This window comes from Nelumbo lutea, chromosome 2 (genome assembly GCF_056320005.1).
Source record: "Nelumbo lutea isolate HS-2025 chromosome 2, American lotus-T2T, whole genome shotgun sequence".
Classification (NCBI taxonomy): Eukaryota; Viridiplantae; Streptophyta; class Magnoliopsida; order Proteales; family Nelumbonaceae; genus Nelumbo; species Nelumbo lutea.
The window spans coordinates 98523830-98547810 of record NC_142685.1 but is presented as its reverse complement, the minus strand read 5'-3'; the positions used below and the strand labels follow the sequence as shown (position 1 = coordinate 98547810).

The 23981-nt window shown below is 37.6% G+C and overlaps 1 protein-coding gene across 1 annotated transcript; it reads left to right on the top strand.

Moving 5' to 3' along the window:
* Window positions 1-126: 126 nt before the first annotated feature.
* LOC148872247 (LEAF RUST 10 DISEASE-RESISTANCE LOCUS RECEPTOR-LIKE PROTEIN KINASE-like 2.5) lies at window positions 127-11233 on the top strand. The gene is made up of 5 exons (XM_088970107.1): window positions 127-1000; window positions 7741-8520; window positions 9668-9751; window positions 9917-9970; window positions 10071-11233. Exons 1-5 carry the CDS (start codon window positions 127-129, stop codon window positions 11231-11233), a joined length of 2955 nt encoding a protein of 984 aa, XP_088826233.1.
* Window positions 11234-23981: the final 12748 nt, after the last annotated feature.

Sequence of the window (23981 nt, the reverse complement as noted above, 5' to 3'; positions counted from 1 at the left end):
ATTTATTTACATGTAATGGAATATCTCTGGACTCCTCTCGATGATTTATTTATTAATTTCAGAGGAGGAGCAATTCGAGGAACAACTTTAGATCTCTCTCTCTCACCCCTTTAGGAGGAGATGTTGATGTCGGGGAGAACAGTCGATAAAATAGGAAGACTCGTGGTGATCATCAAAGCTGCCATGCTCTGTACTCTCTGCTTTGTAGCTTGCCTCGCTGTTGCTGCTGAAGCTGCAGCCGGGAAACATGAATACTGCGCTCCTTCTTCTTGCGGCGAAATCACAAACATAAGCTACCCGTTTCGTCTGAAGGGCGATCCTCGGCTGGACTGCGGTGACCGACGCTATGAACTCTCTTGCGAGGACAATCGTACTGTTTTATACCTGCATGATCAAGCGAGGTACTACGTGGAGGAGATCTGCTATGAGAATCGTACAATTCGAGTTGTTGATTCCGGTCTACGGGACGACAATTGTTCCTCTATGCCTCACTATTCATTAAACCATTTTAACTTCAGTAGCAACGGTAGAGGAAAACCATACGGTTTCGCCTACCATGCCGAGTCTATTATGGACGTTGCTCTTCTAAGTTGCGAGACTCCACAAACAATTGGTTGTCGTAATAACAACTATTATTCTGATCTTTGCTTGCTATATATGCCAGCTTGCATCAATGGTTCTGTGGACTCCTCCATCTCCTCCTCCTGCCAAAAGCATTATTCTTATGCATTAGTGGGCGATGAACTTGATATTCGGAATATCCCAGAATCGTGCAGCGTCAATTTAGTTGTTCCGGCTGGATTGGAGAATTTAGAGAATTTTTCTTTCCGCCACATCCACCATAAGATGGCAATGGGCTTTCTTCTCTGGTTTCGAATTGATTGCGCAGGTTGCGATGCAAAAGGGTACTATTGTTCTATGGGCAGAGATGCTTACGGCAAGTATGCCACTGAATGTTTTAAATTCTGGCAATGCAGATCAGCGTTTCAGTCGTTCTCCTGTGCGTAAGAAGTTTCTAATTTTATATATCCCTTATCTCCGTAGATAATATTGTTTTAAGGCAGCATTCTTTTTCTGGATTTTGAGAGGGGGAAAGTTGGTTAATGGGATTTTGATTTTCGTCCCATGTTCTTTTTTCAGATTTATGTGGGGATCTGGAAAAATTTGGGTAAATAATTTTCCCACTTTGAGGGGAAATTGCCAAAAATTGAAAAAACAAAAATGCCCCCTCAAATAATGGATTTTTATTGATAAAATGGTTATTGTCTTATTTACATTGGAAATAAAAAAACATGGGTAAATGTACTTACCTAAGTAAATCTTTCCTAGTAAACAATTACCTGGGTAAATAACTTACCGAAATGTGAATGGGGCCTAAAAACCGTAACTCATGAGGTAAGGCTTCAATGCTTGAGTATAAGCAATTGTGAGAATAGGGATAATTTTGAAAGAAAAAAATTGAACAAATGCTTAATTATTGTGTATGCACCTAAGCTGAAAATTTGGGCTTAAAAAATAAGTCTTTATTTTTAAAATAAACACTTATTTTGGGTTTATTTCCCAAACACAAATAAGTGCTTAATGGTTTAGTCCTGGCCCAAATAATAAGCACTTATTTTTAAGAATTCCCAAGCATGGCCTAATACATCTTTGTAATTCAAAACATATGAAATAAGCATTTTAATTTTTCAAGTGTTTTAAAAGAGATGAATGCAAAAGGGGCAATCAAGTTCTTAATTTCTCTTGCATAAGTCAAGTGATAGATTTTTTTCTTATTATTTTAAATCTAACATCCCAAGCTTTTTATTTTTTATTTCTTTTCCTAATAGATGCATTTTCTTTTTATTGATTGTTTTGCATAAATCAAATAGACTAAGTTGTTTCATTTCTTCTAAATTGGTCATTTGAATAATTCAAAACTTTGTATATTGAAACATGAAAATGTAAGACATTTATAATTGTTAGTTGATTAATTATATTTTATTTTTATCAATTTAAAAACTTCAGTTAATTTTTTTCTTAAGTTTTGAGGCTTACCCTCACCTTTTTAGGCCATTATGCCTCAACTATAATTTTAGCCTTTTAAAACCTTGGTAGAGAAAGTAGATAAATTGTAAGGTTTGCAAATTGAATCACAAATTTTAATTGGTTGACAATCTCTTGAACAGGTTTTTAAATCAGTATTGTCAAACGAAAAATAACCTTATTTTACATTATAACTATCAAATTAAGGTACAGTATGTGTATTGAGTTTTTTATCATTTTCTTTTTTTCCTAAGAAAGTATCCCAAATTGTAGGTTTCAAGAAATCTGGAAAAAATGTGAGTATAATTCGTAAAATAATGCATAATACGTAATTATTTGTGAAGTTTAAAAGCAGGAAAAAAGTGGATAGCTTTTTATTTTATAAATATATTTAAATATTTAAAACTATATTTATATTTCACAAATATTAAATATTCATACAGATTTTTACCTATAAAACAAATCAAAATTTTGTGAAACATTTTAATTATTAAATGAGAATGTATACTTGTATGATTTTTACCACATAGTTGACAGAAATTTTCCGACTGTTCAGCCAGATTCTTCAGTGTTTACTTTGATTGTCTAAGGAGCATTTGGCATGTCTTTTCATATGGTTTTTGGGTTTTACAAAATTGAGATGATCAAAAAATTGATTTTTTTCCATTTGATAATAAACGGCTGGAAGTTGAGATTGAGGAAGAGCAATTCAGGTAACTTTAGACCTCCCTCTCTCTCTGTTAAGAACCTCTTCCCGTTGCCGGGGAGAGAGCTTCGAGTTTCTCCGAGCTATGGTGAGAATCACCGCTCGAAGGGGATGGCCAGAAGTGAGACCCAAGAGAATACTAATGATAAGGCAAGTTCAAGCATCCGCTTCCATTATTCAATCATTTATAATCATGGGCGGTCGGAGATTGTTACATTAATGATGAGATACTCAGCGTAATACTAACAACCTGTACAGAGGATCAGGTGATTGGAGTGGAATATTCAGAGTAGCTGACGTGGCTACGGTGAGGCGGCAACGCCCCGTATCATACCCTCCTCCTCGGGAAACTCCTTGTCCTTGAGGCATGCTGTCGGGTAGCGACGTTGCACCGGTCGGGCTCGTTCCTTTCCACTGCACGAGGATTTCAGTGACTGCCTGGTTCTTCTGTTTTATCATATGCCTATCGAGCACTACCTTCAGGTGAGGAAGAAGGTCTCCTCATGGGGTAAGTGGTGGTAGTTTGGGTCGAATACGGGTTGGATCCCTAACCGAGCGTTTCAGCCACGACACATGAACCACCGGGTGTATCCGACTCTCTACGGGAAGGGCCAGCCTATAGGCTACCGGCCCAATACACTCGGTGATGGTGTAAGGGCCGTAATATTTGACCAATAGCTTTTGTGAGCGGTGGGCAGCGACGGAAGTCTGTCGATACAGCTGTAGCCTTAAGAAGACTTCATCCCCTACTTCGAACTCTCACTCGGTCCTCCGTCGATTTGCATGCTTCTTCATCCTTTCCTGTGCCCGAGCTAAGTTTTCCTCTAACTTCATCAGCACCGTCTCTCGATCCTTCAACCCTTCTTCTACTGCTTGACCCTTGGTGGTACCGGGAATGTAGGTGAGAAGATTGGGAGGAGGGCAACCGTAGACTGCCTAAAACGGGGTGGTGCGGGTGGCGGAGTGGTAAGAGGTGTTATACCACCACTCTACTAAGGCTAGCCATTTGGTCCAAGTTTGCAGGCTCTGTCCGGTGAAGTAGCGTAGATATGCCTCCAAGGTTCGATTTACCAGCTCAATTTGCCCGTTAGACTGGTGGTGGTAGGCCGAACTCAACTGTAGCTGTGTACTTTGGAGACGGAACAGTTCCTTCCAAAAGTTTTCGGTGAAGACTGGATCCCGATCACTCATGATACTACTGGGTATCCCATGAAGCTTGAAGATGTGCTCCATGAACACATGAGTGACCACCTGAGCCATGTAGGGGTGTGATAGGGCAACAAAATGGCTATACTTGGTCAATCGGTAGACCACCACCATGATAGTTGACTTCTTATTAGAAGGCGGCAGTCCGTCGATTTAATCCATCGATAGGTTTCTCCAAACTTCGGTATCGACAAGGGCTATGGTAGTCCTAGAGTGGGAATGTTTTTGTTCTTGTTCCGCTGGCATGTGTTGCACTCATAGATCCATTGACGCACTTGCCTGCGGTACCCTTTCCAGAAGCAGATCCTTCCCAGTTGCTGCATTGTCTTGTGGTAACCAACATGACCTCCCAAGGGACTGGAGTGAGCTTTGGTAAACAGCTTCCGGCGATAGGCAGAGGTTGGCCCAAGAACCACACGTCCCCTTCACTATATTGGTCCATTCTTCCAGATGTACTTTGTGTTGGGGGCCTATCGCTGTTTAATCTTTTCTATCAACCCTTTCACCCATTCGTCCTGCTCTTATTCCTGGCATAACTCTTCCACCCACTACGGCGATGGGCTCAAGATGGCCTACACTTCCCCTTCAACACAGCGGGATAGCGCATTTGCTGCGACATTCTACCAACCCTTCTTATATTGCAATGTGAAGTCATACCCCATGATCTTGTTGAGGAGTCGTTGTTGGTAGGGAGTGGTGATCCTCTGTTGGAGCAGGTATCCCAAGCTCTGATGATCGCTCTTAACTACGAATTGTTGTCCCAAGAGATACTGCCGCCACCGTTGGATAGCCGTTACAATTGCTAAGAGTTCCTTGTCGTATGTAGATCTGGCTGCATTGGTGGGGTTTAGTGCCTGACTAAAGAAGCCTATCGATCTCCCCTGTTGTGATAGAATGGTGCCATTGCCAGCACCTGACGCATCACACTCCAGCTCGAAGGGAGAATTGAAATCTGGTAACGCCAGTACTGGAGTGTATGTCAAGGCCTCTTTCAACCTTTGGAAAGCATCCTCGGCTTCCGGGTTCCAACCCCAAGCACCCTTCTTGAGCAGTCTGGTCAGTGGTCGAGCCAGTTTTCCATAATCTTGGACAGACTTCCGGTAGTACCCAGTGAGTCCCAAGAATCCTCTTAGTTCTGTAGGGGAGTTGGGCCTGGGCCATTTCACCATACAATTGATTTTACTAGGATCCACTTCCACCCCGCCGACTGAAATCACATGTCCGAGGTAGCTTACCATGTCCACCCCGAAGCAGCACTTGCTTCTCTTAGCGTGCAATTTGTGGGTCTTGAGAGTTGCCAGAACAGATAGGAGATGCTTGATATGTTCTTCTATTGATCGGTTGTAGACCAGGATGTCATCTTGGAAAACCAGGACGAATTTCCTCAGAAACCCCTGAAAGACCTCATGCATGAGCGCTTGGAAGGTGGTCAGTGCATTGGACAACCCGAAGGGCATCACCAGAAATTCGTAATGTTCGTCGTGCATTCGAAATGCTATCTTAGGAACATCTGAGGCCCGTACTCGGACTTGATTGTACCCGACTCGGAGGTCCAACTTGGAGAAAATCTGGGATCCGTGCAGCTCGTCCAAAAGTTCGTCAATGTTAGGCATTGGATATTTGTCCTTCACCGTTACTACATTCAGTTGCCGGTAGTCTACACAGAATCTTCAGCCTCCATCTTTCTTCTTCACTAGTAGAACTAGTGAGGAGAATGGGCTTGCGCTGGGCCGGATGATCGCATGGTTGAGCATCTCCTGGACTAGTTTCTCTATCTCCCCTTTGTGATAATGGGGATACCGATAAGGACGCACACACATTGGTGCTGCCTCCTGATGCAACGGAATGGCATGATCCAAGGCCTGTGGAGGAGGTAGACCCACTGGCTCTTCAAAGACCTCCTTGAATTCTTTTAGTACTGATTGGATCCCGGAATTAGTGGTGGTCTCCGTCATGCTGTGGTTGTCTAATATCTGTAACAGGAAACAACTCCCAGACTTGTGTACCTGTTTCTCCATTCGATCCCCAACTATCAGCTCAGGGGGTCAGTGGCCATGCAAAAGGTGAATGTTGGCTTGGTCTTGGTATTCTAGGGAGAGGCTGTTGAAGTCCCATGTGACTGGACCTAAGGTCCAAAGCCATTGGACTTCGAGAATGACATCCAATCCAGGCAACGATAACAAGAAGAAATCTGTAGTGATCTCAGCCCCTTGTGTCTAGATGCGGACTCCATCGCAGTGGCCCTATCTGGATACCTGATCCCCGTTTGCTACCATCACTTGCAACCTGGCGTTGGAAGTCAGCGCCACCCTCTCCTTCGTCGCCACCCTCAGGTCCATGAAGTTGTGTGAAGATCCTGAGTCCACGAGAATGGTCACCGGAAGTGCCCCTATCGTCCCATTTAAGCGCATAGTCTGTGGGGTTTCAGCCCCGGAGATGGCATGCAGGGAGATGGTCGGTGTAGGCTCTAGTTCTTCTTCCTCTAGGGTCAGACTAGGGTCGTCACCTTCCTCCTCCTCCGCTTCCTAGTTGATCCACAACAACTTTTGTACCTTGCACCAGTGGCCATGGACATAGCGTTCCTCGTAGTTGTAGCATAATCCTTTCTCCCGCCTCTCTTTCATTTCCGTTGGTGTGAGACAACAAATTTCCGAAAAACTCCTTGGAGACGACCTGCTCACCTAAGGGTCGCTTGCTGCTATAGGACGTGGTCGCAAGTGCTCCGGCCTAACTGTCCATCTTCGAGCTGCCCACTCTTCTTCCTCCAACAGCGCCAAGCGAAAGGCTCTAGCTAAAGTCACTGGTACTAACTTTTCCACCCTTGCTCGTATGTCTGTTTTGAGACCCACAATGAAACACCCGACTAGAGATTCTTCGTTCAGCCCCTTCACTCGACTGGAAATCCTCTGGAACACCTCCATATGCTCATGGACGGTGGAGGTTTGAGAGAGTTTCACCAACCGCCCCACATGGTTGCTTCCCAGGGGCCCATTGAATCAAGCATCCAAGGCAACTGTAAATTGACGCCAAGTGGGCTCAGCTTGATGATCCTTGTACCAGTTACACCACTCCAATGCCCGTCCTTCAAACCCAAGGCTCGCCACTGCAACCCAGCTCTCCTCGGGTACCTCTTGTAGGCGGAAGTATTGTTGGATGAGGAGAAGCCACCCGTCCAGCCCAGTGCCTCCGAACTTCGGCAGTTCCACCTTCCAGAAATTCTGCGGGGAGATGAAGCTGCTCCCTGTTGCCCCCGAGCTCTCCGTCCCCTTCCCGAAGCCACCACCAGTGGACGACTGGTGCTGAGACTCCTCCTATTGGTCCATTCATGAAGTGATGTAGTTTAGACGTTCCAACATTTCAGTGAACTTCATATTCATTTCCTCACGGGATTTTTCCAAGCTTCCTACGCAATCCTTCGTTGCCCGTATTTGAGCTGCCGAGGGCTTCGTTGCTCCGATACCAAGATGCTCGAAGGGGAAGACCAGGAGCGAGACCCAAGAGATACTAATGATAAGACAAGTTCAATCATCCGCTTCCAAGATCCAATCATTTATAATCATGGGCGGTCAGATACCATTAATGATGAGACAAGACACTCACGCAATACTAACAACCTCTGCGAAGGATAACGTGGTTGGAGCGAAATATTCGGAGTGGCTGACGTGGCTGAGGCGGCAACGCCCCGTATCACTCTCTCTCTCTCTCACCCCACGAGGAGATGTTGAGATTGAGAAAAACAGTCAATACGATATGGTTCACGGCGATGATCAAAGCTGCCATGCTCTGTGCTCTCTGCTTTGTAGCTCGCAACACTGTTTCTGCTGCTGCTGCTGCTGCAACCAAAAAAGATGAACACTGCTCTCCTTCCTGCGGCAACATCAGAAACATAAGCTACCCATTTCGTCTGAAGGGCGATCCTCGCATGGACTGCGGCGACCGACGCTATGAAATCTCCTGCGAGAGCAACCGTACTGTTTTATACCTGCATCAAGCGAGGTACTACGTGGAGGAGATCTCGTACCAGAATCATAGAATTCGAGTCGTCGATTCCGGTCTGCAGGATGACAATTGTTCCTCTACTTCTTACAATTCATTGGGCCGTTTTAACTTCAGTAACGAAGAACCATACCAGCTCCATGGCGATATATTTCCGATCAGCTTCTTCAGCATTTCTCTTCTACGTTGCGAGACTCCACAAACACTTGGTTGTCATAATAACGATTCTTCTTATGAGTATTGCTTGGTAGACATGTCAACTTGCATCAATGGTTCGGTGGACTCCTCCATCTCCTCCTCCCGGCAAAAGCACTATTCCTATGCTCTAGTGGGTTATGACCTTGGTCATTGGGATGCCCCAGACTCGTGCAGAGTCAATTTAGTTGTGCCGATTGAATTGGAGAAGTTGGAGAACTTTTCTTTTCATTACATCCACCATAAGATGTCAATGGGTTTTTCTCTCTGGTTTCACGTTGATTGCGTAGATTGCGATTTTGATTGTTACGTGCAAAATGATGCTTACGGCAAGCATACCTCTATCTGCTACGGTGGCTTTGCAGATCAGCATTTCAGTCCTACTCTTGTGCGTAAGAAATTTCACTATCCCTATAGATCCCCGTCGGAGAAAGTAGATAAACAAACATTTTATCAACATTTTCAACCCACTGTTAATTAGTACAGTCAAATCACCCTTTGGCTCGTTAAAGGAAATTTATTAATAGCTCAGTTTAATTTGCTCCATAATTCATACTCTGTCTGCTAGCCAAATCACCCTTTCCAGCTGGTAGACTGCCAAATCTCAAACTTTGCATTAGCTTCATTAGAGGAATCATTGTTGTCTTGATTCTCCTTACCTCCTCACGAGCCTCCATCGCCTGAACACCATCTTCTTCCTCTGTCGTTCGAATCTCTTATTTGCTTTTCGCTACCTAAAAGGAACAGTCCCAATATCCTTTCCATTGCACTAATTCGTGTTCCGAATAATTAGTACTCTTCTCCCCTCCTTGCCCTAAGAATCCATCTGACTCCTAGTTGATCCTGTTGGGGCTGTCTCGCCCATCTCCCCTCCCCCAAGCAAACTTTCCCTCTGGGGACATCCGAAGCATCGTCAACTGAACTCACACTAACACCACTTACTGCTCCCAGCTTTTGCTGTTGTTAGGTTTTGGCTGTAGTTTCAGCTAAAGGTGGGTGCATGCAAAGTGAAGAAGATGTTCTAAAATAGAGAACTTACATGCACTTAATTGAAATAAAACATAGAGCAAAAACAGAGTAAGAGAAGGGCTGAAATCATTTCATACTTGTTCTGGTTTCTCTTAGTTAGAGCAAGCCAGATAGAAACGCTTTTACGACTAACTCAGGTTACAAAAAGTAGAAATAAATCCAACTAAAGTTACCTTTTACATATATAGAAAAAGACAAAACAAAAAAATAAAATATTTAACTTTTTAGAGTTGAACCTCTACAATAGATTTTCAATCGCACTCTTATTGGATTTCATTAGAAATTAAATCTAATGAGGTTTGATTGATTAATTATATAAAAACACACATGTACATATATCTTCAAAATAACTTTTAAATTAATCTCACACTAAAACTAGTTTTTAACCTTGTCATACATTGCAAACTTACTAAATTCTTTCACGAATTTAATTAAGGGAGAAGAAGAATAGTTTGGGCGTAATGTAATTTATTTTTGGCCTGACTCCAATTCTTTACTTGGACAATGCAGGCTTTGTCTTGGACCTTTTGCTCTTTTTTGCCAAAATTTTTCAAGGGAAATTCTCTGTCATCACTGACAATGATGTCGGCCTCGGTAAGGACCATAAATCTCTTTATATTTATTTGGGAAAACTCGAACACCCCTCTAGAAGGATGTAATTGCACAGTAATAGGGGCATATGGAGTTTTTCTCATTTCTTTTCATTGTTTGTGCATCTCAAATTAATTACTAATATTCTTTCTTTTTTTACCCTTTTAGGTTATTTTGTCACTTTAACAAGATATGTTTTCTTGGGTATTTTCATAGTCGTAGGTAAGCTACTTTCATGATAATTTTCATTGAATGAGCAAATACCTTGCGTCAAAAACTTCTCATGTGATTTTTAATAAAATGATGTGATTTATTTGTTTAGGATTATTGACAACAAGAACTTTATGTGGTATCATGTGCTTCTTCCCGTTTTTGATTTATAAGCTACGACGACGTCACTTGTCAATGGATGACAGTATTGAGGACTTCCTACAGAGTTACAACAATCTCATGCCAATCAGGTATTCTTATTCAAGCATCAAGAAGATGACTAAAGGTTTTAAAGAAAAGCTGGGTCAAGGAGGTTATGGTTCTGTGTTCAAAGGAAAGCTAAAAAGTGGCCATCTTGTGGCAATAAAATTGTTAGACCAATCCAACGGTAATGGCCAAGAATTCATCAATGAAGTTGCCACCATTGGAAGGATTCATCATGTTAATGTGGTGCAACTAATTGGGTTCTGCTCAGAGGGTTCGAAACGGGCTCTTATTTATGAATTCATGCCCAATGGATCTCTAGACAAGTATATATCTGCTCGCCAAGAAGGAAATAGCATCTCTCTCAGTTGGGAGAAGATGCTTGACATTGTCCTAGGAGTAGGTCGTGGTATTGAATATCTACACCGAGGATGCAACATACAAATTCTGCATTTTGATATCAAGCCCCATAACATTCTTCTTGACGACAACTTTGTTCCAAAGATATCAGATTTTGGGCTTGCAAAATTCTTTGCAACAGATGACAGAACTGTGAGTCTATCTGCAGCTCCACGAGGAACAATAGGGTATATAGCTCCAGAAATGATTTATAAAAACATTGGTGGCGTCACATATAAGGCAGATGTTTATAGTTTTGGAATGTTATTATTGGAGATAACAGGCAGGAAGAAGGCTATAAATGCTTCAAGAGATCATTCAAGCCAATTTTATTTCCCATCTTGGATATATGACAGAGTCAGCCAAGGAGAAGACATCGAAATAGGAGATGCGACAGATGATGAAAAGACGATAGCAAAGAAACTGGTGATAGTTGCACTGTGGTGCATACAAATGAATCCTGTCAATCGTCCTTCCATGAACAGAATTGTAGACATGTTGGAAGGAGATATTGAAGTTCTACAAATGCCACCCAGACCCTTTCTTTCTCCACCAGAGATGCCGATTGATGATACTACACTTGATACAAATCCTTCGGAAGCGTCAACTATTTATCAATCTGAATCACAATCAATTTTATTTGACAGCCAAATTAATATATCCAATTGTTGATCTTGTTTGTTACACTATACTATCTATCTATTCATCTGGGTGATTCAAGTGATGTCCCAACAAACCAAAACCCACGGATCAGGACTGCTCAAGTCATGTATCAATAACAAATTAATATTGATTTAAGTCAACTAATTAAGTGATGCATCAAAATAAACATAGTTTCAGCCGAGTCCAAAATTTGAAGGCTTGCGATTTCATGTGTATTCACCATGGTTTTGTCCATGTAATTAATAAGATAAAACAAGTACTGTTGAACCTTAAGTAATAGAAACAAGGGAAGAAAGTACATTAATCCAGAAATAGAGTTGGATTTCCTCTTTTATGGTGGAAATAGAGTGTTTGTAGGGATTCAATACAAAATTCTTTCTTCTTTTTATTTATTTTTAAATCTATAGTTTAAATCATAGTTGCTTACAACTCCTATTCAATAGACAATATTTAAGAAATCCTTGTAAGGAATATATGTGACTTATATTGAAGCTCCATCTAAACTCGCTTGCAGCACGAAATCCATAGCTCAATACTGGCCTTGATCCTTTGAACCTTCAAGGTAGGTGGGCCCTATCTCTCAGCCCCACTTCATTTCTCAACTAATCTAGGCATATCATCGGATCGAGAAATCTTAGCTAGGTTTAGCTTTATATCACTTTTACGGCATGGCTCCGGTTACACTTTGGCCGGCCCTATGCCAAATGTTTAATATTGTGTTTTAATTAATATACTAGTGGGGATTAGTGCGATGGAAGCGAAAATCTGAAAGAATTAATAATTTAATTATTATTAATTGAAGAAAAATTTTCGATAGTACCTTGTATTTTAGGTCGAGTAACAATTTAGTACCTGAATTTTAAAATGCAATAATCTAGTATCCAGATTTTCACTTTACAACAATCTAGTACCTATTGTTAATTCACCGTTAAGTGATATGTAAAAAGATACAAATGCCCCTTAAATTTCATCTAGTTTTCTTTATCAAACGGATCCCAAAACTTGGTGCTTTCAAAATGAGCAACCAACGTACGCAACGATATTAAAATCGACGGCCGCCTATAAGACTGCCTTTCAGTGTACGCAACTCCCCCTCAAGGCAATGTACATCTCGAAGCGCTTTTGTCCCTCTCGAGAATGCTCGCCTACATGCAGAAACCACGATCGTCGAACACCCCGACCAGCAAGTCTCTCCTGCACCATCTGAAACGATCTGTGTTATCTCTGTCTCCGAATGCCTCTCTACTGCAAGCAATCCCCATCAGAAACTGGCAACCTCAGATCCTATGACTGCTAAACTGAGAGCGAATCAGAACTATCCTCAACATCTGCTGAAATCAGTGGACATTACTATGAGTCGCTCCCCCTGGAGCTAATCCCGGGCTGTCCTGCAACGAACCAAGTGGCACCACTATCTGCCCAACTAGGATCAAACCACTGCTGAAATCTGCACTCCATGATCAACCACATCAGGTACTGAACAGCTATTAGGTACCTGTTGAAATCAGGTACTACACTCCCTCGATCAACCACTATCTGACGATGAATTGTTCCCCGCCACTATTCATCGTCTGCTTCGTTGAACAGCGGCGGCACTCCTTCTCTTCTTCTCTACGGGATCCCGAAACCACCAGCCACCCCGACCTAATTCATGATGAGCCCACCAACTTCCTAGAGAGATGCCTACGATTAAAAACCACCGACATGTGAAGATCCAAATTCAAATTGGTTCCTGGTCCAGGTCAGAGACCACAATGTTCACTTCGGCGGTCCAACAAAGAGGCGAAATAGTGGTATCTTTCTTTCCATTACGAACAACACACCTCGCCTGCTCCCTCCCCGTGTCCATTAGCGCTCCTATCTACGATAGCATTTTGCACCCACATGTTTGAATTTTTTGGTAAAATGCTAGCTTGCTATACGGGATGTGATGCATCCAGTAGAGCGAAGCAGTCGGCGAGTCTTTTGTATTCTGTTTCATTTTCTTGATAAAGAATATGATGAACATTGTATTTTATTTTTAAGGGTAATTTTGATATTTTCAAAAATCTTAAATTGCACACGAGGTCACGTGATATACATAATTAACGGTCCATTAACAGTAGGTACTAGATTGTCCCAAAATGAAAGTTTAAGTACTAAATTGTTGTATTTTAAAGTTCATGTACTAAATTGGCACCCAACCTAAAGTACAGAGTACCTATTGGAAATTTTCCCTATTAATTAATATTAAATTAATAATCAAAATTTGTTGCTAATTAATTAAAAGTATTCAAAGTTTTATTGTTAATATCTAAAATTTAATAATTGTATTTTCATTTAATGTTGATTTACAAAAAATAATTATTGTTAATTTAATATGAACAAATATTTTCTAATAAATTTAGTTTTATTAATAATTTATAGTAATTTTAATAATTGTTATTATTTTTATTATTTTTAAATGAAATTTTGATTAACTTTAAATAAATAAAAATAATTACAAAAGTTAACATTTTTTTTTAATTCCACTACGAATTAACAATTATATAGGAATGACAACGGGGTGGGTTCAGGGTGGGGCACCCCATCCCTATCCCTGCCCCATAGCCAAGACACTCTACACCATCCCCATCCCGTCCCTAGTGTCAGGCGGATTCAAGGCAAAGCAACTACTCCTCAATGTGGGGCGAGTTCAGGGGAAAGACACCCCACTCCTCATCAAGGATGGGAAATCCTCGAATTTCTTTGCCCCATCCCTTGTATTGGGCGGGTTCAAGTAGAGGTGTAAATCAGGTTGTGTTGGGCCGAGCCTTGGGCCAGGCCAGGCCGTAGACTGGGCCAAGCTATGAGAGTTCCATTTAAAAATAAAAAATAAAAAAATATGTTTAAATTTTTATTCGTATGATTTTTGATATATACAATTGTTTATATATTCAATTGTTCATGGGCCAGGTAGCCCGACGGCCTGGCCTGACCTGACCCGTTATTTCTCAGGCTTGGACAAAATTTCAAGTTCATGGGCTCAAGATCGAACTTTCTCAAATAAGCCCGACCTGATACTATTAACAATACTTATATATAATAAATAATATGTGTATATACATATATATATATATATATGTGCTTCTTAAAATATTAATAAATATCAATTCACTATTAGGAAATATAAATTAGTTCATTAATTTATTAAATTATTATTAAATTAATATAATATTAGTTTGGGCTTCAATTTATTAAATTGAACTAATATAAATTAGTTCATTAATTCACTATTGAAAATAAGACTTTTTGTGTACAGATTGGGCTTCAGGCTCGGGCTCAAGCTTCAGGCTTTATATAAGGGCTGGGCTTGGGCTCAAGATCTAGGCCCGATGGTCGGGCCAGGTTCAGGCTTGGGCTTGCACATTTTCTGTTGATAAAGAGGCCCGTGTTAATTATAAAACTATGATTCTTTATAAATAAAAATTTTTATTTAATTCTAGTCTAGTAATTCAATTATCTAACAAAAACTGTTAAAAATAATTGAATTACAACTTAAAAAGAAATACTGTGAAGTATACTATTGTTAATTAAAACAATCTTAAATTATTATGTTAATTAAAAATACTGTAATTATGAAAAAATACTATTAACAATATTATAGTGCAGAAATAAAACACACTAATTAATATATTTTAAATAAATACAGTAATATAATACTATTTATTTTTAAGTTGTAATTCAATTATCTAATAGTTATGTGTAATATTATGCTATTTATAGCTTAGATTATAATTTACTATTTAATACTGTGAATTATACTACTGTTAATTAATAATTAGTGTTAATTAATTAAATATAATTTTCTGGTAATTACTGTTAATTATAATTTATAGCTTAACTTATAATTACTGTTAATTACAATAATTAGTGTTAAATACTTTTAATTAAAAATATATTATTATTTTTTAAAATAATGTATTTATTAAATAGTGTAAATTAAATAATGTATTTTTTAATACTGTAATTATTAAAAATACCATAATTATTTATATGTAAATAAATGTAATTTTTTGAAAATAATTACTATTTATTAGAATTACTGTTAATTATTAAATTACAGTATGTTGATTTTTGTTAGTTATATAAATAATTATTGTTAATTATACAAAATAATTACGGTTAATTTTGTGATAATCACTGATTATTATAATTAAATAGTGTAAATTAAATACTGTATTCAATACTGTTAATTAATAGATACAATATTTTTTAGAATAATGTTAATTATTAAAAGTTATGAAAATACTGTTAATTGTAAAAAATAATTACTTTTAATTTTCTTTTTTTTTTGAAAATAGTTTTATTTAATAAATACATTACTGTTAATTGCAGTTTATTTTTGTTACTTTTTTTGGTTTTTCTTTTCAAAATACTGTTATTTATAAATACATTTTTATTAAATTACTGTTAATTAATAAATACATTATTTTAATAAATACATTAATTATTTAAATGTTATTAAATGTAATTTTTTTAAAATAATTACTTTTAATTAGAATTACTGTTAATTTTCTGATAAATACTGTTAGTTACAATTAATTTAATTAAATACTATAATTAATACTAATAATTAGTAAATACTGTATTTTTAAAATAATTTAATTTATTAAAAATTGTGAAAATTACTGTAATTATAAAAAATATTGTAATTATTAAATTACTGTTAATTAATAAATACATTATTTTTAATAAATTATGTAATTATTAATACTTGTAATTAGTAAATAGTATATTTAATAAATACTGTTAATTATTGTTAATTACTATTAATGAATTAACAATAATCAATTATGTTGCATTAACAATAATTAATTCATTAAAAGTAATTCCCAGTAATTAATTACTCTAAATGTTAATCAACATTAAATTTGTTGACATTAATTATTGTTAATGTTAATCATCATTAATTATTGTAATTAACCGTGTATTGCATGGTTGGTGCGAACCGTCCGTAACACGTTTTGAGTTCAAATGTACCTAGTATTCTATTGGAAACGGGTCGCAAAAAACCCATTTTCGTTGTCTTCTTTGCCCGACCATTGAAACGGGTTTTGTGACGACTTGGTTAATTTTTTTTTTCATTTTTTATTGTTTTTTTTTTCCTGTTTTCTCTACTTTTTAATGAGTCGATTTTATTTTTGATACTCAACATCAGAAAAACACTTAATAATGCACCCAATAATGCAAAAAAAAATCACCTAATCAAATCTGCTTTTCAAAAAAAAAACACCTAAAATGTACTTGGCCTGAGCAAGCAAATTGGAGAATGCAAAATAATGCTGAGATGCTTCTTCCAAGCTAAATCACGTCTGCTCGAGTGAATTCGAATTTGAGACCTGAGTAAAGTCAGACTGAAAAAAGAAAAGAGAAAACATGCATGGGAGTTTGATAACTCTGTATTTTGATGCTTAAGGGCATCATTTTAGGAGTATTTTAGACCCTAGACGGACTAATTTGTACCATTTTTCCGGTTAAATTCAACGTTGTAACCTCTGAGGGTCCTTATGCAAATTATGGGTAAAAACTGGGAAATTTATAGAGTTTTCTGTAGATTTTGGGATGCTGGTGAGAATTCCAGCAAAGAGAGGGGGTGTTTCTGTGAAAAACTGAGCATAGGAGGGCGCCTCCTATCTACTAAACCTAGAAAGGCGCCCCTCCTATTGTATTAGCACACTCCCCTCTCCTTAGCAAACCCTAGGGCACCTCCCCACTCATTCTTTTCACCTTTAACAAACCCTAGCCGCCCCTAACTACTAAATCTTCACCTTCCACTTCTCCCTAACATCTAATCTCAACCATCCAAGACTTAGCAACCTCTCATACCCTTAGATCTTCACCTTGCAATCTCCACCCTCCATTCTAGGGCACCATCTCTTTAGCATTCTAACCCTAGGGCGCCACCTAACTCCTAATCCCCACCATTCAACCTTTAGCCACTAGATCTCAGCCCTCTATTTCACTCTCTATCTTAACCACTCACCCTAGGGTGCCACCCACTCCTTATAATCTCCACCTTTCAGCTCTAGGCATTTAAATCTCCACCATTCAATCCTAGGAGCTTAAATCCTAGCCCTCCATACTTATAGGCACCCTCTTCTTTTTACTCTAGCCGTAGGATCCCTTTAGTTTAATCCTAACCCTCCATTCCTAAACCCTAGGGGCACCCATTTTCTACATAAACCCACTAGCCACCCCTCTCTTTGTCTCTAATCCCAATTTTGTCCACCATTCTCTATAAAAAGGACCCCAAGGCCCTGGAGAAGGGGTTGGTTAGCCCAGTTCACAAGGCCAAGGCTTCTTGAGGGGTTCAAGGGTTACAAGAAGGAGGACGCCCAGTTCTTGTCAGGAGGGTTCCTACAAGCAGTTCCTCCAACTTGCAATCGCCGCCACTGGAGCTGATCCACCATTTTTGTTTTTTTTTTTTATTTTCTTTTTGTTATTCAGTTTTTTCTAGCAAACTAATTTTTGGAGTTTTTTATTTTGGTTTGATTTCATTTCTGCTTTTCTTTGTCTTTTGCAGATCTAAATTCACCCAGTTCAAGGCTAAGGTGTCTCGAGGGGTTCGAGGGCTGAATGGAGGAGGTATGGCTTGCAGTTTGTCTTCCCGGAAAACTACTGCCACTGGATCCGAATTTTAGGATATTTTTATTTATTTTTTTGTTAATTTCAGTTTTATTTAATTTTTGAATTTAATTTCTTGTCTTTTTCAATTCTGAATATTTAATTTCAACTTTAATAAATTTTATTTTCTTATTTTCTGCAAATCCCAAATCTGTTTTCTTTTTCTTATTTGTCCAAAACAAAATGATAATTTTTAACCTTGCTTCACTGAGGATTCAACCCCTTCCTCACCACTAAACAACGTTCTTTATTTAGTTTTGAGGATTGGAAAAATATAAATTATTAAACTGGTGTCCCGGGTGTTTGATGACGCATCTCGGGCGCACCAGAGTCCATGGGCTTTTTACATTTAATAAAAAGCATTTATGTTATATATAATAAATATATATAATATATATTTGTTTCTTAAATTATTAATAAATAATAATTTACTATTAGGAAATATAAATTAATTTACTAATTTATTGAATTATTACTAAAATAATATAATACTAGTTTAAAAAAGTACACTAAAAATAAGACATTTTGTGTATAAATCGGGCTTCAAGCTCGAGCTCGGTCTTTAGGCTTTATACGAGGCCCGGGCATGGGCTCAAGATCTAGGCCTGATGCTTGAGCCGGGCACGGGCTTAGGCCTACACATTTTCTATTGATAAAGAGGCAAAGCCTGGCCTAAGCCCGACCCGACCCATGAACAAGTCTATTTTGGAGTGCTTAAAAATAAATGCTTATTTGGGCGGGGACCACACCATTAGGCACTTATTAGTGTTTGGGAAATAAGCTTGAAATAAGTTCTTATTTTAAAAATAAGGGCTTATTTTTTAAGCCCAAATTTCTATCTTTTTTAAGTGCTCATACAATAAGCACTTATTATTTTTTTTTCTCACATAATCGTCCCTATTGAATTTTCAGAATACCAATTATAAGCTTTTCACAAAAACAATTTTACAAAGGCACTTTTATAAAAGTAATTTTATGCAAATTACTTTTACGAAAGTAAAGTATTTTTACGAAAGCACTTTTATGAAAGTACTTCTATGAAAGCACTTTTACAAAAGCACTTTATAAAAGTACTTTTATGAAAGCACATTTGTGTAAGTACTTTTACATGAAAGCACTTTTATAAAAATATTTTTACGAAAACACTTTTATAAAAGTACTTTTATAGAAGTACTTTTTTGAAAGCACTTTTATAGAAATACTTTTATGGAAGTACTTTTATAAAAGCACATTTACGGAAGTGATTTTATAAAACCACTTTTATAGAAGTGCTTTATGGAAGTGCTTTTATCAAAGTACATTTATGAAATCACTTTTGTAAAAGTGCTTTTATAAAAGCATTTCTATCAAAGTACTTTTATTCATTCACTTTGGATTGGATGTTTTGAAACTTTGAAAGAAAATGAAGGACAAAAGAGTCACAATTGCTTATTTAAATGCTTATTGGAGAAAAAGACCACCAAACACCCAATATAAAATAAATGCTTATTTTTTAAAATAAGCACTTGAAAAAGTTGTGTCAAAAACAAATAAGTACTTGTTCAAATAAACACTTGTTTCTAAGCACTAATTTTTAACATAAGCACTCACAAACATGGCCATATGCTGTTTAATTTAAATACTTAGCATACTTATTACCCCAATTAATTAACTTATAAATAAAACGATATACTTTAATTGTTTCAATTTGGTTCTTCTATATATTTTGAGACACATATTTTCTTGCTAAGGGGGCGTTTGATTGCACTTTTCAGATGTCTGAATCTGAAAACGTTGCTTTTCAGACGCCACCAAGCATTTGGTATACCCTCTTATTAGAGGTCTGAAATTGGATTTCAGATCTTAAGTTCTAAGACATAGAGCTGCTGCTTAATGGATTAGACGTAATTTAGAGGTATTTAGAAGACATAAATAACCTCAAAAAATTTTAATAGTACATGTTTTTTGTCTTTCGTGTACCTCGAATCAAACCTCGCGAGTCTGCAGCCTAAGGAAGCTCCACCGCCACCACTGCCATTGCACCTCACTGCGAGTCTGCAACCTAACTCGAATCGAACCTCACTGCAAATCTGCAACGTAACGAAGCTCCACCGCCGCTGCAACTTGCAGGGGAGGTTCCTTCTCTCTCTCTCTCTCCCCTGCCTTCCCGTCACTGCTGCTGCAAGTTGCAGTGGTGGAGGTTCCTTCTCTCTCGCTCTCTCTCTCTCCCCTGCCTTCTTGTCACCGCCGCTGCAGTGGAGGTTCCTTCTTTCTCACTCTCTCTCTCTCTCTCTCTCCCCTGCCTTTTCGTCATCGCTACTGCAAATTGGAGCGTGGCAATTCCTTCTCTTTCTCTCCCCTTTGTCTTCTCGTCACCGCCGCTGCAGCGGCGACGACAGTTCCTTCTCTCTCTCTACTGCTCTCTCTCTATCTCTCCCTCTCTCTCTCTCTCTCTCTCTCTCTCTCCCCTCTCTTGCCATCACCGCCACTGCAAGTTGCAGTGGTGGTGGTTCTGCTGTTCCTTGTTTCTCTCTCGCTCTTGCTCTTTCTCTTTCTCTCGCTCTCGCTCTCGCTCTCTCTCTATCTCTCTCTCTCTCTTCTCTCTCTCTCTCCTATCTTCTCGCCACCGCTACTGCTGCTACAACTTGCAGCAATGGTTCGGTGAATAGTAATAATAATAATATTATTAATTATTAATTATTTTAATATTTTTTATTTAACATTAATTATTAATTTTTTTATTAATTATTAATATTTAATAATTATTTTTTATTAAACATTAATAATTATTAATTATTTTTATTAACTAGTAATTTTTAATTATTTCATTAATTTTTGAAAATTATTTTAATTTTTATTTGTATAAATTATTAATTATTAATTATTTTAATATTTTATAGTCATTAATTATTTTTTTAATTTTAATCATTTCGTTTAATGATTAGTAATTAGTAATTTTTAATTATTAATTTTTTTATTTTTTATTTGTATTGATACAATATTATTTTGAGGTTGAAAATTATTTTTTATGAGATAATGCAAATTGAATTCAACATTTCCAAATAGTATATTCTAAGGGTAAAAAAGTAAAATCAGTAAATTTCAGATGATAAAGGATTGATTGAATACAAACAAACATGTGGTTTCAGAGCCTCTAAAAAGTAGAAAAGCGTATATGCCTCTTTTCAGATTTCAGACACTTTTAATATCTTTTTAACTCTTTAGACTTCAGGTTTCAGATTTATCAAATGCCAACTAAGTATTGTTATCAAAAAGAGATTTATTGTTGTGGGGTGCTTCTATATATTTGCTCTGCTCAAGTAAAGTCAATCGGTTGCACACTTGCATTTCCATAGAAAATCGGTATGAGGGTAGGACCAAATCGATTATAATGATACTGTTTTTCGATTTTTCCCAATGGGTTTTAGTTGTTGTCTGTTCTAAACCAATAAAGACCTATAATAGATTATTTTATTAAATCTATATAATATTTTAAACCCCTATTGGGGTTTTTACCGATGTAACCAGTCCAGAAATCAAATTTACTCTGTGCATTGAACGTTCGCTGGAATACCCAATTATTCTGATTTATAAATACCTATTTATTCTCAGCTCCACCCTCGTACGGATTATTGAAACACGGACGAAAATGCCCCTTCGGTAAAAACCCCTAATTTATCATATTTTAAGTTTGAAACGATAATTTAATAGATAATAATTAAATAAGGTAATATTAATTAAAAATGTTTAATATATAAAAATATAAGTAATTTAGTATTTTTCTATCATTTTTATAAACGCTATGTTACCCAAATTTAAATGTTAAGCTATTATTACACGGGACAATTGTAACTTTATGGTTTTGTCCCGATCAATAATTGGTTCAGGACTAGTACTACCTGAATCCAACCCATTGACAGCCCTCCATAAGCATCTAGTGTTTCAGGTTTTTTCATGCCCTATAGCGGGGTCTTCACTAATTGCCGTTTAAAAAGAGATAGAACAACATTTTTCCTAGTGCCGCTAAGAAATCGGTCACTATATACTGATTTTGTTGTAGTGCCCAAGATGTTTCATTGAGATCAAGCTAGGTGTAAAGGATGTTTCCTCTCTTTACAAGGGGCGTAAGGTCTTAGATGTTGGCCTACATAGGGTGGGTGGTTAGGTCTAATTTTTGGGTTTAAGCAACAAACCACCTCAGCTTTGGCATGGAGATAAAGCCCCTCTTTTATATTATTTTTATAACTTGAATCCTACCACAATTTGGTTCATTGGTTTGAGTGAAACTACTGTCAATCCTGCAAGCTTTCTGTCATGGTATAATAAAATCGTTCACCCTTGGAGTATCTGGCGAAAGAGCAAAAATTAACAAAGAAAGAGCACATCAATCTGGTTCTATTACAATATCTGAAAACTACCACTGCAATTAATAACCAGCTGGTTTCTAGGCTGAAGTCCACCTCTGCGTTTAAAATCCTCCTTGAATCCATGAATTTAATTTTCTCAACCAGAAACATCCTTATCCTAACCAGAGAAGCTATCACTGCAATAATATCCAAATCCATTGTTTGGGATGAATTCAATTGTATGAGTGATGCATGAGGAAGAACACTAACTAATTTTGTTTTTATCCGCATACACATGGACCCACTTTCCCAATTCTAAATCACCTAAGGAGATACGGTAGGGAGAAAGCTAATTAATGCCAAGTCCGGATCTAGTATATTCAACTTTGTAAGCATCTTCTATGAGCATTTGATAAATATTTAGACAACTGTAATAAATGTTGTTTTTAATTTTTTTAAGGGTAGGATGGGTATTGTTGCTGCCAAATTTGGAGCTGAGGGTAGTTCAGTAATTTTCAAGGTCCAAAAGCTATGGGTCCCACCTATCAAAAGTGAAAGAACATCAGAGGCCTTAGGAATGTTCTTATGGGTCTCACAGAAAGTTTTTCAAAGACTTCCACTTTATTGATTGTAGATTCTCGCCAAAGGTTCTGTTGTATCACGACAGCAAATTTGAGAAGAACCCACTAGACAACCTGCTCTAGGAACTCTTGAATCAAGTTGTTATGCACACTCATAAGCTAGAAAACAAACTGTAGTTGATTAGATTAGAACCTTAAGGAAACTACGTCCTTAAAGACCCCAATCTTGAAGACGCCACAAAGGTTGATCACTCCCTTGATAAGTCAAGATATTGTATTCTACCAATAACACAATAAGGCAAAGCTAAGCTTGCTAAAAATACCTCTATATTAATGATTGATTTTCGTGTTACATATTTGTGGCCTTTATATAGGCATATAAACATCATTATCTTATAAATAAACTCCTAACTAATGAGGATCCCTTTAATTTAGGAAAGCAAGTCTAATTTGAAATAGGAATCCTTCTAAAAGACTACAACTAATGACAACTAAGCATAGAAAAGTCAAAGTAACCAAAACAAGACAAAACAAGTCCATCAATACATCATAACATGCGAATTTGACATTTTCTTATCATGTCCATGCGCCAAGCCCATCAATACATCTTATGTCATGGATTCCAAACTTTGTTCTTCAAGATCCAAGCCTTGCTCATCGTCTTGCACATAAAGATAGGTGATTATCCTTGGTGAAGCTTTGGACATTTCTAAAACAGTCTTAGAATCTTCTAAAAGAACCTCTTTGTCATGCACTTTCATGATTAAGCCTTGTAAATCCTCTTTCATTCTCTTTGTCCTTGCCCTAGTCATTGGCCCACCGATTCCTTGCAAAGGATCTTGAGAATATTTGGGAATATTAGCTTGAGCCATTTGGCCAGCACTTCGATCTTCATTATTCCCTCATTCCTCGAAAGGATTTGTCCTCGAATCACCTATATCAAACAAAGATAAATCAGCAACATTAAAAGTCGCACTAACATTACCATAGTTGCTTGGCAATTCTAGCTTGTAGGCATTGTCATTGATTCTTTCCTAGACTTGAAAAGGCCCATCTCCTCTAGGCTGCAATTTTGATTTCCTTTGTGTAGGAAACCTCTCCTTACGCATGTGCACCCAAACCCAACCTCCAGGGTAAAAAACAACCTTCAAATGCCCCTTATTAGCTTGCTTAGCATATTGCTCATTCTTCCTTTCAATGTTAGTC

What these genes read in the sequence shown, in the direction of transcription:
- LOC148872247 (XM_088970107.1), top strand. Translation starts at nt 127, where the DNA reads ATGTCGGGGAGAACAGTCGATAAAATAGGAAGACTCGTGGTGATCATC. An exon ending in TTTCAGTCCTACTCTTGTGC is followed by an intron (nt 8,521 to 9,667) that starts GTAAGAAATTTC and finishes TGGACAATGCAG; the next exon opens with GCTTTGTCTTGGACCTTTTG. An exon ending in TGACAATGATGTCGGCCTCG is followed by an intron (nt 9,752 to 9,916) that starts GTAAGGACCATA and finishes TTACCCTTTTAG; the next exon opens with GTTATTTTGTCACTTTAACA.